We start from the raw sequence: 19,137 nt of genomic DNA, 5'->3' as shown, positions 1-19,137 counted from the left end.
AGGCATTTCTCTTATGACAGTTCTCTTATAGCACTCTTGCTTGTACTTTGGCGTCACTTGACTTTACAGCTGAACATGAGCAACTTGAAAGCGTTGTGCTTCTTGTCTTTGGCTCTCTTTGCTAGCGTAAAGGGAGATGTTCCTCCACCATGTGACAGGTATGGATTATATTAATATATACTTTTAAATACAACTTCTGTGGTGGTGTTTGTTTTTTTTGGGGGGTGGGGGGGGGTCTTGTGTGTAAGGGGACATGAAAGTCTCCATGATACAAGAGATTTGTCATTTCCTGGTCTAGGAAAAGAACTAGAGGAACCTTGGGTCAATCCTAAATCGACAAATTTGATTTAAAATGATGCCAAATTACTGCAGTGATTGAAATCTAAACTACTGAAAGGTCTCTGCTTAATGGCTTGCTGCGTTTCATCTGGGCAGTGATGACACGACTACAGACTAGGGTTGCAAACTGTCCCGTTTTAGCCGACGTGTCCTCTGTAATTAAAAAAAAAAAAAAATTGGTTTGGCCCGTTACTCTACCTTAAGCGTTACATATATTGACTATTACCTGCAATGTTGCATACGGTGCATCTTTACGCTATGCCCAGTCGGTTGTGCATTGTCCTTCCGCCAGAACGTCGCTTATTTGATAGGTTGCCAACTTTTTAACTTGCTACAGATGGCTGTTTGACAGGTTTAAAGTGTTGGGGTTTTTTTTTTGTTTGTTTGTTTGTTTTTTGGAAGGGGGGGGGGGGGGGTGCAACCACACTAAGCTGTAGGCTTACCTTTCCCCTCTCCATGATATATTTATATTTTATTGATTTACTGCTTCCCCGCAGGACTTTGATAGCAACTGAGTGTATTGCTCTAATACAGACATGACCTTCATGATACAGTTAATAATTTATACCCCTTTTATTTCAGTGAAATATACTGCACCGGGCCCATCTTGCACCAGGTCCAAGAAGCAAAACTGTTTGACGATGATAAGCATTTTGTTGACATGAAGCTGAGGTCGGCTCCTGGTAAGTCGGTCTGGTTTTAAAATAAATAAAAAAAATTCAAGGCTCTGAATCATGTGCTTTCCTGCGTTGCTTCTCTCTCCCTGCAGATGATGTTTTGTCGGCCTTTCGCAATCTTTCAAGCAAGTTTCCAAATACAACCATCCCGCCTGTGAAACTGGAGGAGTTTCTCAATACAAGCTTTGATCAACCAGGGACAGAGTTTGAGTCATGGGCTCCGCCGGACTGGCATGAGAAGTGAGATCCAGTGTTTGTTTGCTGCTGAGATTATACTGTGTTTTTAACTGTACCCACATGACATGACTGATTTGCAGGCCAAACTTCCTGAGTGGGATAGCAGATGATAAACTACGCGAGTGGGCAGAAAAGATCCATGGTCTGTGGAAATCTCTTGGCAGAAAGGTGATGAGTAGCAAACTAACACAACTTTAATATCCAACCAACCTTCCTCACAAATTTTATGCTTTTGTTTTATCCGTGTTTTTTTTTTTTTTTTTTCTTTTCAGTTTCTTCTTGAGTTTTAGGAAATATTGATGCACTATTTCCTCTAGTTTTGTTTTGCTGTTGGATCCACCACTAACTAACCTACGCTTCAGTCCAAACATTTTAAATTAAATATGATTTCCCATCCAGATCCATTCTGATGTTAAAGATCACCCAGAGCTCTACTCTCAGATTTACACCCCACATCCCGTTGTTGTGCCAGGGGGGCGCTTCAGGGAGCTCTACTATTGGTGAGTGAACAATGAAGCCTTTCACCAAGCTGTCTGACAGCTGTGGTAGAGTATCACAAGGTCAGAGAGAAAAGAGATCACAGGAAGTCCCAGACAGGGGTCTATGCTGATAGCCCACCTACGTGCCATACCCAGAAAGTGATGCGAGTCTCTGTGTCCAACAGGGACTCCTACTGGGTCATCAACGGGCTCCTGCTGTCAGAGATGACAGATACAGCCCATGGAATGATCCAAAACTTCCTCTACCTTGTCAACAGGTAAGCCTTTAAAACGTCTTTCATCATTCAGAGCACTTAAAAACATGTCCACCTCGCTGCAGGTAGTGTACCGTGCAAATTTTCAATAATAAGTCATTTAGTAACCCAAGTTGTGCACTTTGGAAATGGAGCTCTCAGGGGATATTCAAGATTTGTGGAATAAAAGATTTTTTTCCCTCCTACAGATATGGCTTTGTTCCAAATGGTGGGCGGATTTACTATGAAAGGCGCAGTCAGCCTCCATTCCTCACTCTAATGGTGGAGAGCTACTATCAAGCAACCAAGGATAAAGAGTTCCTCAGGTGATATTTAGCCCCAGCTGACGTCCTGCCAGACACATTATCATTCTTTAGCTGCCTTCTGCCTCTTTCAGCATATTAAACATCAGCACCTCCGTGCTCGTGCCTCTCTGTGCCTCCGGTGTTTTGTTGTTCCTACCATACTTAATTAGAATGTGACACTTTAAGTTTTGTGTTTAAGGATATTAAGCAATGTGAAAGTACTGTGAATTAAAAAGCACCTCCTGCTGTCTTTACAATCGGTTTAGAGCGGCTTTACCAGTTCTGGAGGTGGAGTACCAATTCTGGATGGAGAACCGTTCTGTGGATCTAGAATTAAATGGGAAGCAGCATGTACTGAACCGGTATTATGTAGAGGTGGGCTTGCCCAGGTATGTTTAAAGGAAGTTTACCTGGTATAAATAACAAATGGATATTTAGGTTGTGGGACTATACTCCATGTCCTCACCTACAACAACCATGTCTGTCTTTCTAGGCCTGAATCTTATCTGGACGATCTGGAATTAGCTGAGGGACTCACTGATGGTAATGGCCTATTAGTGTTCATGGGATGTATTGCACTCTGATGGTCATTTTATTCCAGTTGAGAAAGTGGGAAAAGGGATATTATATTCTCAGAGACTCGAGGATCATCTGTGCAAAACAAATTTGCTCTGAAAGTACCCGAGTAATGAATATTTAATGTTAAAACCCATTCATTCACTGAACAACTTTACCACACTTAAAAGAGAACCTGTTTGAAGGGAAAATACTGGAGCTGTATATTTAAGTTGCTTTCTCCTCCTTTGACAAGTTTTTTTTTTTTTTTTTTTAATCACCAAAGCTTCTGACAAAAGTGCTAGAAAACAAACATGGCTCAACATGAGGCTGCATATTTAACGAGTAAGTACCACAGTTTAGATGCTGATTTGTTGTGGCTCTACTAGTGTTTTCTTTTTCTTTCCCTCAGGCAAGAAAGAGCAGCTGTGGATGGATCTGAAAACGGGTGCAGAGTCTGGTTGGGACTTTACTTCCCGCTGGTATATAGCTGATGGCAGCGACAACAGTGGCACCCTGAGAGACACGCGCACCAGTCAGATCCTGCCCGCTGACCTCAACGCTTTGCTGTGCCGCAATGAGAAAACTCTTGCGTCATTTCATCGGCTGCTCGGTGAGCCTTTTTAACCTTGAAACTAACTTGTGCGTGGCTTTTTAATTCCCAACTGGTGTTACATAACGGTGATGTGTTACTTCCTGACAGGTGATAGTGACTCAGCTGCAGTATACGACCAGGCTGCAGCGAGGAGGCTGGAGGCGATAGAGTCTGTGCTTTGGGATGCTGAGAGGGGAGCCTGGTTTGACTACAACCTGATGACGCGCTCCAAAAACTTTGAGTTTTATCCCTCCAACCTGGGACCAATTTGGGCACAGTGCTATTCTCAGCCTGAGATGGGAGAGAAGGCGGTACAGTATCTGAAGGTTGGTTGATATTTTCCTGGAAGAATAGATCATTTTGCCTGTTTTGTTCATCAAAACTAGAAAAGATACACATTTACCTCAAATTAGTTTCCACAAGAAACTGAAACTATTAGCCCTTGAATAATTTTGTTGTTGCTGTTATCAAAGAACTGACATATAAAACCAGAAAGAATTGTTTTTATATGACCCCATCATGCCATTTGTGTGAAAGACCCCTTTAAAATATATTTATCCCATTACATTTGTAAAAATGTCAAGCAGATGTCCAACATGACTAGTCCCCTCCTCTGATGGCAAACTGAGCATTTAAATACTCGGCTCATGAGCTTCTTGACAGTCGCTGAGGGAGCAGAGACATTTAGATTTTTAGCCATGAACTCTTTTTCAGAAGCCAACTCCCAGCAGGATGCAACGTGCTTTTATAAATCATGCTCAGCCACGCCAGCAGATGGCACAAACGCACTACAGAGCTTTCATCTATGCACACTCTTGCTTTGTAATGTCTGTGCAGGGGAGTGGAGCTCTCCAGTTTCCCAATGGAGTTCCAACATCACTGAAAGAGTCTGGGCAGCAGTGGGACTATCCTAATGCGTGGCCACCTCTGCAGCACATGCTTATCGATGGTAGGTACCATGAACTTCACCTGCCAACCCACAGTGATGATTCAGCACTTAACAGAACATCCTGTTCTATTGTCAGTGGGTAATTCTTTCTTAAAATGAACAGCAAATTCTAAACGTAGGCTCAGCTCTGCACAGTGGATTTCTACAATACAGTTTCTAGGACTATTGAGTATCTGTAACCGATAAAACATTCTCATCAGGTCTGCTCAGCAGCTCATCTGTAGCTTAGGTTTAGCTTAGATTTAGGCAATTTTCAGTAAACAGTTGAACACATGGCAAAGGTGTGCCATCCAAATGGTCCAATTAGACCTGGAGGATGACCTTGGAAAGTGTGCAAACTGCAGTATAGGGTGGCTTGGGTTTTTTTTTTTTCCTGTTTTTTGGAGGGGATGGGGAGGAAGACACATTGTGCTAAAAGTGGTTAAAAATGATTCATGTCATTAGAGGTGTCTGTGCTGTTAAAATCATCCAAGCTAGAGGTCTGAGTCATCCTTAGTTTTACCGTCTTCTTGCCTTCCATACCACACTGAAGCGAGATGGCTGAACTGAGAAGCCTGACCCGTGTCTGATTTATGATAGCGGCGTTTCTTTGTGAAGACTGAATTTGGAAAAACTGAGATCTGTTGTTAAAATTACACCTATTTTTCTTAAGACCAGTTTCATAATGTACTAGTATTTCTTAGACAAGGAGGAAAAAAATTGAGGTGTTTGTTTTTTTTTATGACTTATTGTGCAGTGGCTTTAGTGATCGAGCCTCCTTGAGAACAAACGGTGTTGGTAATAGAAATAATAATGGCTGCTTGTAGCCTGTTGACTAAATTCAGTGCAATAAACGTTTGGTTATAATTGAGTGTTTTTATGCACATCAGACACGGTGTGCAAAATGTCCTTCCTTTGGGTCTCTCTCTGTCATTCATATATGTATTTATATGTGTGTATATATACGTCTTCATCACCTGAAATGCTTTCTCGGCAGCATTGAAATCAGGTGTCTGATGGGACCGGTAAAGACAGCTGCACTACTGGGTTATAAACCTTTCCTTGGTTTGTCTACTCCCTTTAATTGTTGGCATTACTGTTGAATTACCTCAGTGCATTAATTAAACAAAAACAAAGCCATGTATAACCAATCATCAAGGGGGATAATGGTATAAAAGTGACACTGTATTTTACTTTCCCCTGCTAATTCTAGTAAAAATCCCACCTGAGATGCAAACAATGTCCAAAAGATGGTACTAAAGTCAACACATCCCATGTGGCTTAATCATAAAAAGGCTCATTTAGAAGTGAGGCCTGATTCATAGTATCGAATCTGAATATGCTGTTTACCTCCAGAATATTAGTGTGCATGTAAATGTAGCTATCGTTTAATTCGACATTAGCTGGCAACATAAAGATGAAACATTACAAACATTTAACAGATTTCTGCTTTGAGCAGCTTAAATAGTTTTTAAATGTTTTAAAAACCCAGGTTTTTCCAAGCTACCTTCAGAGGATGCTAAAAAACTCGCATTCGATTTGGCCCAGCGCTGGATCAAGACAAACTGGCTGGCATACATTAAGTATGAAGCCATGTTTGAAAAGGTGAGTTTTTGAAGGCTTCAGCACTTTGGAGCTCGTGTTGCAGTGTGATAACACAGCTGGCTCAGAATGTGCAATTTTCTTCCTCCTGACAGTACGATGTGAACGGAGATGGAAAACCTGGTGGTGGAGGAGAATATGAAGTTCAGGTATTTCCCTTTCATGTGTTGACAGTGTAAAACTAATGTGCTTATAGTCACGCAAGTCTTTCTAATTCCATGCAAAGCCCAGAAAATTCCTCTTCTCTCCTGTTTAACTTGAACACATTTACATGCTCATGCACACACTCTCACTCCTCCTCTTCTTTGTAACATTGTTTTGATAGAAAATCGTTGTCATCCAGTTTTACTTTAGTTTATGAGATGGGAATACTAAGAAAACCAATGGCTGCATTTCCTGTATTTATTCTGTTGTAGTTTGCTGGTTTAGTGAATATATAAATACCCCTCATGCTGTGCTGTGTTGCCCTGTTCTGCAGCTGGGGTTTGGTTGGACCAATGGCGTGGCGCTGCAGCTCCTAGACCAATATGGGGCGACTCTCACCTCAGGAGGGAGACGTGTCTGATCTGGCCTCCTGCTGCCCCTGGTCATCTTAGCTAGGATCATGCTTGAGTGAGTCGGAGGTGTCAGAAGGACCCGTTGGATTTTTATTATTCCTGGTTTCACTCCTGCTACTGACAGACTTTAAACGCAAATTGACAATGAGACTTAAGCGCATATTGCACGCCTTCTAGACATTTTACAATCCTGATAACTTGCAAGGAACCAGCTATGATTTATTGTAACTAAGGATTACGTTGCTGAATATTTTAGTATGTAACCTCAGAGCTAAGTGATGCATGGTGTTATCAGAAGCCGCAGAACATTTTGGCATTTCTGGCCTCTCTCCAGCGATGCAGGCTGTTGCTCGCTGCTGCTTAGATTACAACATTAACTTGTCCTAGATATTGAACTGACATTACAAACGGCTTTTTCACCTAATTCAGTTATAGAGTTTATTGCTGTACTGTAGCTCAACTCCCACAGAGCCCCTTTATTTGCATGTAAACTGAAGTTGGAATGGAAATGAGTAGGGCTGGGTATCGTCACTGATTTCTAGAATCGATTCAATTCCGATTCACAAGGTCCCGAATCGATTCGATCCACGATTCGATTTAATTCGATTCGATTCAATTTAAATCTGGGAAATTTTGACAGTCAGAAATATAATTCAGATCAGTACATTTACATATTTTTGTATCTATAAAAAGGAAGCTGACACTCGCAAGACTTTATCCAAGCTGTGAGCATCACAGCAGATGCCTTTGTGTCAAAGTAGCTGAAGATAAAACACAGAAAAACATGTAGGTGATTTTCCTGGCCTGGGATTTTATAAAAAATATTCTGCAGTACATCAAAAACGAAAGAAAACCATTAATTAATGAACATTACCTCTGACGTTACAGCGGTTTTATTAGAGACATGGCTAAGCATTTTGCATTTTGAATAATTTTAAAAAGTTTAAATTTGTTCAGTATTGAACAGCAGAAATGAGGTTTTCTTTTCGGAAGAATGTAAAAGGGAAAAAAACAGCGGCCGACAGCGCTGTAAGCAACAGTAGACTTGTGCATAACAAGCAAGCGAATAATGAAGAAAGCGAAACTGTTCGAGAGAGGGGGGGGGGGGGGGGAGGGAGAGAGGGAGAGAGAGAGAGCTGCGCATCGCAATGGAAGCAAAACAGTAAAAGAGTGAATTCATGACAATGTTTATGTGAAGCGTTTGGATCTTCTTTTGCTGCTGGTTCGGTCAATATTGTTTGGAGAGAGATCAAACTAACAGCCTTAGAATCAGCGCATAAAGGGCGTGAACACAAAGCGCGGACCCGGATCAGCGAGCTGTCGGCTTTCACTTTCAGCCCCGACTGTGAGAAAGGCGACATCTAACTGATTCTGAGCCGCGGGTCACGCCCTGTGTTTAAGTCTATGTGAAGAATCCCTGTACCTGCTCTCATTTACTGTTTGGTGGTTCTTGAAATTTTGTGAGATGTCACCAGAGATTCTGGCATTTCGGACAAAATAAATTTATATTAAAAAATCGATTCAGGATTTTAATGAATCGATTTTACGTTATCCAAGCCAGAATCGATTTTAATCGATGAATCGATTATAAAAAACCCACCCCTAGAAATGAGTCCATGTGAGAAATAAAATGTGGTCTGCTTGCACTAAATATTTTTAAACCATCACAATGCTTTAATTCATTTTTTTTTTTTTTTTTTTTATATACAAGGCACCCGATAAATGTTAGATGACAGTTTTAATATATGAAATTATAAATGCATGATTGGGGGGCTAAATGTTGGGTTTTTTTTGTTTTAATAGATGTGTTATTAAAGTGTGGGGGAATACATTTTCCTACACATCTACCAGCTGTGCATTAGAAAAATAACTGAATGTTAGAATGACCTTTGCTCCTTTTTGAATATGCACAGTAAAAGTGAATATGCCAACAAAGCAAGACAACAAAACAGAAAGCAGTGGAATTACATACATGCATTGTATTCAGTGTATCCCTGGTGCATTTAAAAGGCTATTTAAATCCACCATGGGAACACGAGAATGCATCGCTAACAATGCGAGCTACTATTTAGAGAACTAATTAAATGTCTCTTGCAGTGGGGAAAAAACCCAATGGTCTGTTAATTGTTTCTTTAATATGACAATCTAAAAGAATGCACTTTTCCTTTGTTTTCGGAACTGTTTTGCTGTATTTTGCCAGAAGAACCACAGTACTGTTAAATATTTTACATTAAAATCATTTAGTCATCATGGGTTATGAGGCTTTAAATTTGGCCTCGTTTAGACAATAAAAAAATCTTAAACCCTGCAGAGGCATTGTACTCTGCTGAATATAACTTCAAACAAAAACTGTCAATAATTGAAGAAGAAACAAAGACAAATCAACCCTTTTTTCCTAGGTCTGATTGTACAAAGGAACTCTTTCTGTTTTTGCCATTTATGCCTACATCTATGGTGATATCCTGGTCAAGCATGAAATTAAGTCTATATAGATATTCAAATGGTTGTCAAAAAAGTAATGAGAAATTTGCCTTTTTAAAGAAGAAATTGCATCCTCCTTTGGTGTGAAGATGTGAGCCCTAAGCAGGGATTTCACTGCATCCCTCTCTTTAGCATGAGTGAACACAACAGATTGACTGCAATTTAAATAGGCAAAAGGCCAATAGGTGCAGTAGTCCGTGCAACCCCAAAGATCACACTGTAGTAATGTCCTATTGTGAGTCTCAATCTACAAGGCATATAGCTGGCAGCTTCTTTTTTTTATTTTATTTTTTATATACATATAACTCATACAGTGGCAGCCTTGTGTGCTGTGTTTAGAGATGTTTAAGCAGCAGGCAGCAGTCATTGTGTTTTCAGCCCTTGCTGACAGCAGTAACTCAAGTAGAACCTGCTCTATTTGATAACTCCCACATTATCATGCTGTTTTAGCAGAAATGGGTTGTGCTCAGTTAATGAGATCGAGCTCTAAAGTGTGAAAAAAGTCGTCCGGCAGTTAAGCGGCAATGAGGTGACAAGGCGGTGCGTTTGTGTGCACACAAGCATGTGCATTTAATTACAAGTACCTGAGGACATTATTTTAAGAAGCCCACTCGTTGGGTGGTGCATGAATTGTAAAGTACTGGTGACAACTGGATTACATGTTGTTTTGGAAGCAAAGGTCAGAGTGTCTTCTTGTCAGCAGTCATCCAGTAACAACCCCTGTGTACAAAAGCAGCATACTAACTTTGCTTAAAGTTCACATTTTTCTATTATTTTTTTATCAATCTGATACATTTTTGTGATGTTTTTACCTGATGCAGAAAAGGTGCACTTAAAGCCATGTGATGGATTTGGGGATTATTTTATTTTATTTTATTTTAAATTCCACATGTAATCCCATTAATCTTCTCTACTGTGTGCACCTCTGGCCTTGGATATGTTAATAGTACTAGTGGCACAGAAGCAGCCCCCGATTTCCATAATGAGAATAAGATGCAGGGTGATATGCAAAAATGTGTGAAATCTTATCAAATGGCAGCGAAGGTGGGGGGGATAAAATAGGTAGGCATGGCAGACAATAGAGGTAGATGTGTCTGCGTGGCTTTGAATGGAAGCCCATGCTTCAGTGCTGCCTCCTGGCTCAGCTTTCACTAGCCTCTACAGCACACATCACAGACTGCACGTTATCCACAGAGTCCTCATGGTGCCACTCTGTGCTGCAGAACCCTGCTTTGCTCTGCCAGGATAATCCCCACCCTACCTACTTACATCCCTGCAATCTGTGAAGACCCACAGTGGAGATGTGCTGGGAGGGAGGCTGCCTGTCCTCTGATGGTGAATCAAAGAGCCAGACGTGGTTCCTTGGCCACCACTGACTCCTATTCAACATGCTCTAATCAATCACTAATTTGAGGGATCACGCCTGTCTTTCTGTGTAATATTACCTTAATTATGACTGCGGCCTCCACAAGAAATGTTGTCTGCAGCTTGGTAGCTAAACTGTTTATAGAAGAAAGCAACTCCTTGACCTCTAAACTGGAAAGATTGGCTAAATTGGAGGCATTATACAGATAGAGAAGGGACAGCTTAGTAATATTGATTCTGTACTGTCCGGCTATCTGACTCTTTATAATCAATAACTCTTGAAGAATCGTTTCTATAGAATTTCTCCTACATGAGATTTTAAAATTCAGTCTAATAGTCGAAGAGCTTCTAGTGGGAGACTTTAACGTCTTGGCTCATCTGCAGCGTTCAATCTAGTGAGAAATCTTTCAACAAGTGAGAGCTCAAAATAATTTGACCTTCCTTGTGAATTCCATAAATTTTTAATAAAAGGCTTCTTGTTGGCTCTCACACACATTTGTTGTTAGTGCAGCTGCAGATATATTCTGGTTTACTTACAACCGGTTACGTTTACGGCCACATCTAACTACAGCCAACTGGCCAACATTTTATAGGCTGTTTAAAAACTTTATTTTAAAGTGTCGAATTAATATCTAAACTAAATATGCCCAAATAACTTACTGGTATAAAAAAAATATTCAGCGATGTCTCCAGTGTTGTGTGGGTGTGGTTAGAATGGATTTAATCAGCAAAGCTGGCAACACAAGCAAACAGCTCCACATCTGTCACTGCATGTTGATCCAGATGTAGCTAAAGAGATGGGCGTACAGAAGCACGTAACTGAGTTTCGCATATTTAAAATGGGTAAGAAAATCCTGCTTGAATTTAAAGAGAAGTCAGTAAAAAAAATCTTATGAATTTGGAAAATTTGGTTATAAAATAGAACTGTACACAAACAGATTTTTGATAAATTCGTGGAAGGACTTGGTGAACTCTTAAAGCACAGCTTGTGTTTGTGCTTTAACTGCTTCCTTTTTCCAGTAACTTTCTAGACATCTCAGAAGGATAAATGAATTTCTTTTCTGTTGGATACCCCCTCCCTCCCTCCTTCTCTCCTATCCAAAACACTTAGGACCTTTGTCCCAATGTGCCACTGTGAGGTAGTAGAGCTCTTTGCTGTAGTGGATGCCTTGTTTACTCAGCTATGCCCTTTGATTCTGGTAGCCATACAATCAATATGGACCCCACAATAGCTTCTCAGTATTTGTAGAGTGGCACAGAGTCCTTACCTCCTAACTGACCATTTTTATCCGGAACTTATAGTAGGAAAAAAATATCTAATCCCACACTCCATAAGCATATAGAATCTTTTTCCATCATGCTCATTTTTCCATCACCCAGCTGAGTGAGGTGTCAGTGTGATTACTGGCTCAGATCAATAGTCTGCTGTCGTTGAGGACTTGAATTGTTCGATTTGGACTGCATGCTCTTCACTCTGAGAGGGAGACGCTTTTGTTTTGATGGAGTTGAGAGTGATCGTGCATTTTGTACGTGGTAAGGGTGTAAGGTCATCACATTTCTGCTTTCAGAATACTTTCACCCGGAGATGAAAGCAGTGTTGCGCTAACTGGGGCTGCGTGACTGCAGAAGGTACTGTGTGACAACACAAGCTGAGTCTTTTTTTTGTACACAGTGGGTTTGACTGCATGGTAGCGCCATCGCGGGATGCAAACAAGTCAATCAAACAGCCAAGCAGGGGAGCCATGCCTGGAGAGGGGGGTGAGCCAGAATCAGGAGGGAATGGAAATCAAGGGAGTGAAAGAGAGCACATGAGGAGCTCTGCTTATTACAGCTGCACAGATGGTGCAGCAGATGAGATGGGAGGGATAGATGAGGAATGAAAGTAAGACAGGGAAAGGGAGAAATGGCAGCAAAGCTCGTGCTTGACAGTGTACATAAGGAGCTCCCAATTGGAAGACTTCCAAGGGAAATACTTAAATATTTATTGTGCTGTGGCCAGTTGGAAACTTTCTTTCTACCTCCAATTTGTCAGCAAGAAAAATGGCTGAGGAAACGCCGGTGAAATATTAATTTCATTGCAGCACTAAAGGTAGAAGGTATAGAGTGGCATACGGTGTAACATCCTGAGGGGGAGGGGGATGCCAGGGTTCAAACTCCACAGACGAGGAAGGGTCGAAGTAGTGCGGACACATGGGCAGTGGAGGAAGAGAAGGAAGGAAATTAAATTATTGGGAGGAGGATTTAGTGAAGCCCATGAGTCTGCAACTGCAGGGGAGACATATTTGAATAGCCCAGATTTTGTGCTTTGCAAGCTATTATTCCACACGCAGTCAATATTCACCCTGTCTGTCTCCCAGAGATAAATGCCAAAGTAATAAGAGCAAAAAGACATTTCACACGTGTATTTAAAAAGACGTATTAAACCAGCAATAAAGCTTCACACTACTCTACTTTCCCGTTTTTGATTGATTTTATACATTGAAATTTAGACCGAGCACAGTCTGGATAAGTGTTATTAAAGAAGATTTGATTCTAAATTATATGTCAATCAGCAATGAATAATGATAAGTGATTGTGCTTCTTTTAAAGCATATACAGTATGCGTTTCAGTAATCAGAGAATGCTCACAATTCATGATCTCAGCTCAGTGGAAGTGGAGGAAAAACTGAGCTTCTGGCACCTACTGTGTTACTTCCGATTCCCTTATGTTTTTTCTTAGCACTAAGTGTTCCTTCAGCATACATATGCTCACTGGAGTATTACTGAACGTATATCTGGTATATAGCTAGGGATGGGTATCGAAAACCGGTTCTTGTTGAGAACCGGTTCCCACTGTTTCAATTCCTTGGAATCGTTTGCCACTTTTAAAAACGATTCCCTTATCGATTCCAGTCGCCCCGAATGACGTCATCACGTTGAGTAGCGTCTTTTACCCAGTAGGAAACACGGCGCCTGAGCGGCACAAACGCTCAAAAGTTTGGTTACACTTTATGAGAAAGGATGACAACAGGGCAACGTGCAATACTTGCAAAGTAGAGATTTCATCAAAGGGAGGAAACACTACGAATATGCAAAAGCATTTGCTCAAAAAACACGCGATTGCGTTCAACGAATGTCGTGTTTTTGATCCGCTCCGGACTAGTGAAGCTCAACCCAGCAGCAGCGGTAGCGTTTCCACGTCCTCTCCCGTTAATACTGCAGGTAACTAATCAATTAGCATTGCATATTATGTTAGCGCGATTTACCTTATTACAAAACCTGCTATTACTGTGCGTTGCATTTAGATAACCATGATGAGAGAGACAGAGTCTGGCTCAGATGCTGGCAGTTCTCGCTGCAGTCTACCGGTAGCGTCTCCTTTCAGGCCAGGATAGACGAATGTCACCGAGCAGTGTCTAAGTTTGTGGTCAAAGGCTTGCACCCATTTGCCACAGCAGATGCCCCGATTTCACTTTGGTAAGTGAATGTGTTTAATTGTAGGCAGGACATTACTGGATATTCTTGTGTAATTGCTACAGAATAATTTATGTTAAACTTTGTTATTGCTACAGGAGAATATTTATTTTATTATTTTACATATACATTTTTTTTCCTGGGGACCCTGTGACACCCCATTGAAGAGCCGTAGGCTGTGGATCTCTTAAGATCTCACTGTTGGGTTTGTAAGGCCATGTTACTCCTAAATTTCTATCTTGTTCAAAGAGAAGATATAAAACAAAGTTCTAAGCTAATCGACTTTAGTGTTCTCCTTTAAAAAAAAAAAAAAAGAATCGATAAGAGAATCGATAAGGAATCGAATCGTTAAACAGAATCGAAAATGGAATCGGAATCGTTAAAATCTTATCAATACCCATCCCTATATATAGCACTTGCAAGCATGCATAAATTCACAGTAGACACTCCAGTAATTAAACTACAAACATGACACTTCCAAATGAATCTGTGTGGCAAAATTAGAATACTACATGTATATTTTAAGCACAAAGTATGTTATGATTATTGAGGTGAACTGGTCCTACTTAAAAAATATCAACAAAATTTACAAAGCCCACTGCACCTGAGCTACCAGTTAGACATTATCGTCAGGGTTTAAGCAGTGGTTTTTCTTCAATTGCCTGTTATTAATTATCACATGCAGTTGAGTTATTATCAAAGCCCTTGCTAATAGAAGTGAAACCACTGTACAGTTTATAACTAATTACCACCAAAATGGATTAATTAAAGTAAGATGCACCTTCATAAGACTTGCACATCCTGGGAAATCATTTGAACACTAATGCACACTTCATAAAGTTACCAAATGAAGAGGTTTATTATTAAACTATATAACATATGGGTTATTAGATGAGATATTCCCACTCAGTGCCCCAGGCAATTTTTTTTTTTGACCATTTTGTGTCAAGTTCTGTATGTGGAATTGATGCTCTTAAATGGGAAAACAAAAGGAATCACTGTTTCTTTTAGGGAATGACATTAATGCATTTCTTTTAAAAGCATAAGCATCTGTGAGACGCTGCTGTAGCTCACCTGGTTGAGCACGTGACCTACAGGTCACAGCAGGAGTCTGAGTCTGCACTCTGCCCCTGACCATTTGATTATACTCTCAAATAAATAAGCATTAAACATACAGCAGCAGACATGGGCGAAGGCTCTGTTAACTAGAATCATTTTCAAACATAAGATTTAGGGCTTGATGATAGTCAGGGATAGATTATACTTAATGCATTGTTATTCCATTTTTAGCAGTCTGCAGTAATAGTCTGGATCCTTTTAAAACGTTTGAACTGAGATGTTTAGATTCAGTAAATAAAGTTGATAGAACAGCAAATACTTCAAATTTGCAGCTGAACTTTGAAGAGAGACAGTTTTGACTGACTGACTGATGTTTACACTTTCAAGCTACAACCTGAAAATAACATTCTGTTGAAATTAATTCATCTGAAATCATGCTGACAATGTTGATTAAACACGTCAATTTACACCATGAATAATAGTAATCTTCACATTCTGACACAGCATATGTTCAAATCTCGTTTCTACAGGTCCTGACTCACAACTAAGTGATTCATTTTTATTTACTGATACATGACACGCACATTATTTCTACGTTACATAAAAACAGTTTCTTGGAGATTGTGAAAGTGAGATAATGGGATCAGAGGTTCTGCCAGGTTCTCCCAAACATGGTCATTACTATTCACCTAATTGATGACTGACTTTTTCACTTGGAAGTTCTCTAATCTGGAACTTCATCATTGATAATAACAATAGTATACCATTAATTGGCCTTCCATTGAATTTATGTTGTAGGAAGGAGCCTCCTTGTCATTTTCATCACTTACCAAAAAACTGAAAATTTCCCAAAAGCTGGAGTAGGGTGAGATGCACCATCAACACACTACGGAACCAAGAACTAAAGTTTTTATAGTCTGTTGAACTGAAAAAGTGCACCTTTAATGAGACAACAGTGGATAAAAACAGCAGGAAGAGTGGAAAAGGAAGAAAAAAATAAGTGTCAGAACAAATTCAGAAACTCAGCATGTCTTCCTGTGCAGCAGCAAGTATTTTGTCGCTGATAAGTCAAATATGCAAATGTCAGTTTTAGGTTACTATGTTGTTGTTGTTTTTTTTTTTGGAAGTCAAATGGAACCATTTTGAAAGTATGAAACTTGTGCCAAAGTTGAATACGGATTATTAAGAAAGCTTTAAGTTTGCAGTCACATGCACTGAAGGAATATTCATTTTAAAACATGCAGAAAAATACTAAAAACACAATCGTGTGTGTAGAATTTCCTATTAAATTAAAACTCATGTGCGAGTGTGGTGTGGGATAACTGAAATGACCCTTTGGTGACCTAAGACGATCCTCGTAGTGGTGGTGTTCTTTTCACGAGGGTCGGATGGACCCAGAGCAAAACCTCCTGAGAGGCATGCTGAGCAGCTCCCGGAGCTCAATTCCACTTTGGCTCATTATGAGCACAGGAGGTGGTGGATGTGAGTCACAGAACTGCAGCGTAGATCTGTCAGAGAAAAATCGGAGCTGGTTGGCAGCAGGTTTGACAAAATCTCATTGGTTGAGAGTAAATAGCAGGAACGGGGAGAGCAAACAGGACCAATTATTTGCACAGATTTTTATGTCTAAACATGCAAATCAAAAGTGGTCCTTCTGATTTAGTCTGGATTGCTACCATCTGATTTATGATTCCAACACATGAGCATACAGCATACCGGTGTACACATCCCTTATTTTTTGTCTTAGGCTGCACATTGTAATACCCGTTCCAGTCGTGTTAATCAGTATGCAGTTGCTTCTCTCTTTCTATTGTACCTGTTTATGAACAAACTAGATATCTGTAGTCGAGTGCAAGCTGTGTCATCCTGTGATTAACATGCACACATTGGCAAATTCTGTATTTGATGATGAAGCCAATTCATTCTCTCTGCATAAACAAAACAAAGGAGGCTCTTTTTGCCACTCTCTCCCTTTCCTATCCCCTTATTAGGAATGCGCACCATCTGAATATTCACGAAGGTCAGGTCAAGACCATATTTGTCCACTGGAGACCTGTTACGTCCCATTGGAAAGGAATAATAAAAAGAAACCAATTTCCTCTTTTGTCAAAGCCGTGTGAACCATGTAATCAGCAAATCCTTCCAGAACAACCTTCAGGAGGGAAAGAAAAGAGGATTTCATTTTAAGGAAATATTGGAGCTTCACAGCTTTTATTGTGTTTGACTGTCATCTATTCTAAATGGAAAATTTGCTGGGTCTTATGATATATTATACCCCAGCGTGCCATTCACTGCTGCATCTTGGTGATTTTTTTTTTTCTCTTTTTGTCTTGTCCACAAGGAAATAGCCCTCGGTTCATTTCATCTACTTTAATATCTGATATGCTGATGCAGATTTAGAAAAAAAAGCTATATTCTTATCAGATGTCATCTTGTCAATTTAAAAAGTCAGCAGAAAGGAGGTGAGCAAAAATGACTTTTAATAATTAATAGCATGCGATGGCAAAGATTCTGTGTTAGTGTTTGAGGCAAGCATTTCTCGGTGGGTGTGGGCTCGAGAATCGGTGCAAACGTTGTCCCAGGTGTTGTTCTACCAGATGGGCTTAGGATGCAATGATAATATATTCCCCAAGCGTTGGCTCTGGCTTTGAAAAATGCTGGTGCTGGGAGAAGATGGCCTTATGCTGTTTGAAAGGCAAGCCGCAGGGGGGACAGATGCTCTGATATTCCAGCAGGAGTGTAGCTGCGGGGCCTCATGGTTGTTCTCTGCCTAGCAGGGGGAAGATCGTTTGAGTCACGCCTACGCTGCTCAACGGGAGAAGCCGGGGAAAATGGCAGGCGGTGAGCAGTGGCATGCCTCTCGGGTCACGTTGCTGAATTTACCAATGAGAGCAAAACGGGAAGAACTGATCACAGCCTGTACTACATAATTCAGACAATGTTAGGGAGGATGTGTGTGTTGCTCAGTACTTTCAAATGTACAATAAACGCAAATGGTTTTTGGCTTTTGACCCTTCAAAACGACAACAAAGTAATTAGTTTAATTAGAGGCCAGTTAGATCTGAGGAGACATGAAGAGGCGGAGTGGAAACTCAAGCCTATTAATTAGTTTACCACTGCTGACACTGTGAATCTCTTAATTGCTTAAAGTAAAATTCTCAGTGGAATAGATATTCTCAGTAGTTCATATTTTACTAAACCACACAAGTCCAACCTGGGAAAACCGCCCATCCAGAGTGAGCTTTTCCCTCACATCACATAATTATACAGAGTTCAAAGTCTCGTTTCTTGTAATAGTTTCACAATATTGGTCCCAGTTCATCTCTTTTGAAGTATCAAGTTTAATTTTCATTATGTTACAATAAATGAGCCAGGATTTGAAAAGTGAAGGAAAAATGTCTATGACTAGCATCAGATCAGTGTGCGCAAGTTTAATCAGCTGACGGATTTTCAGAATCAGCTGTCGCTAATCGAGTTAGACAGCTTCTCGGGGCCCGTAAATCTCAGTCTCGGGGAAAAACGGACCGATTGTGGTTATGGAACTGCACGCGGCCGCTTAGGCAGAAGACGAGCTGCAGTGAGAGAGACCATTTTTTTTGAGACAGCACCTAAATACAGGTTGTCAACAGAATAATGTGAGCGCCTTAGAAATGGGCACCAAGGTTAGGTTGAACGCCAATTAGCAAAATGTATTAGCTACAGAAAAAGTGTGACAGGTGCAGTCAGGACAGTTTTTTTTTTTTTTTAATTTATTTATTTTTTTTATGCATATTGGAAGGACTGCATTACAACTTGTTGATTCTTGGCAGTGTTTAGCTTTTTTTGGTATTAGAAGCAGGTTGGTCTTGGGAGGCATTAAACTGGTGCATATTTGTGCAGATGGGACACATGTGGATTCAGGATTTGTGTTCATATTGTCTGCTGTGTATGAAGCAGAAATCTCCAGTGTTGAAAAATTAAGGGATGTAACAGCTGTGCTGATATATGTAGCTGCTGACTGTCTGCTTGGCTTCACCTCGGCTAATTTGAGTCATTAAAATTTACTTTTTAGAGCATTTATTGAATTAAACTCCACGCCGATAACTGGTCCAAGAAGTCTGTGCTTCAGTTTTGATGAATTCAAAGTAAAAAAAAACCCCAAAACAAGTCTGTAATCAGGCCTGTCTCAAAGAGTGGCCAGAAAAAGAGCATGCTTTATTTTTCCCAAGCAGGGCAAATTCCGAGCATGAGCCCTCTGTCCATGTGTCAGCA

At 40.4% G+C, this 19,137-nt stretch overlaps 1 protein-coding gene across 5 annotated transcripts in view; it reads left to right on the top strand.

The window, feature by feature from the left end:
* Positions 1–52: 52 nt before the first annotated feature.
* treh (trehalase (brush-border membrane glycoprotein)) overlaps positions 53–19,137 on the top strand; it is a 57,739-nt gene continuing 38,654 nt past the window's right edge. Inside the window, exons 1-15 of one of the 5 annotated variants that reach the window (XM_085370489.1) lie at positions 53–158; positions 922–1,022; positions 1,109–1,256; positions 1,334–1,421; positions 1,653–1,753; positions 1,918–2,010; positions 2,196–2,312; positions 2,558–2,680; positions 2,785–2,834; positions 3,259–3,459; positions 3,550–3,767; positions 4,279–4,390; positions 5,862–5,974; positions 6,067–6,120; positions 6,450–6,583. In XM_085370489.1, the coding sequence (XP_085226615.1) occupies positions 76–158; positions 922–1,022; positions 1,109–1,256; positions 1,334–1,421; positions 1,653–1,753; positions 1,918–2,010; positions 2,196–2,312; positions 2,558–2,680; positions 2,785–2,834; positions 3,259–3,459; positions 3,550–3,767; positions 4,279–4,390; positions 5,862–5,974; positions 6,067–6,120; positions 6,450–6,536 (1,689 nt within the window). In that variant the 5' untranslated portion in view covers positions 53–75 and the 3' untranslated portion in view covers positions 6,537–6,583. Of the gene's footprint in view, positions 159–921; positions 1,023–1,108; positions 1,257–1,333; positions 1,422–1,652; positions 1,754–1,917; positions 2,011–2,195; positions 2,313–2,557; positions 2,681–2,784; positions 2,835–3,258; positions 3,460–3,549; positions 3,768–4,278; positions 4,391–5,861; positions 5,975–6,066; positions 6,121–6,449; positions 7,425–19,137 lie in introns of those variants that run through there. The other 4 variants (XM_085370488.1, XM_085370490.1, XM_085370492.1 and 1 more) reach the window with 4 other exon arrangements.

This window comes from Diplotaxodon limnothrissa, linkage group LG14, assembly GCF_057381915.1.
Source record: "Diplotaxodon limnothrissa isolate DT_005_m linkage group LG14, D_limnothrissa_male_GT1.1, whole genome shotgun sequence".
Taxonomy (NCBI): Eukaryota; Metazoa; Chordata; class Actinopteri; order Cichliformes; family Cichlidae; genus Diplotaxodon; species Diplotaxodon limnothrissa.
Note: the sequence above shows the minus strand (reverse complement) of the source record. Positions and strands in the feature narration are given on the sequence as shown.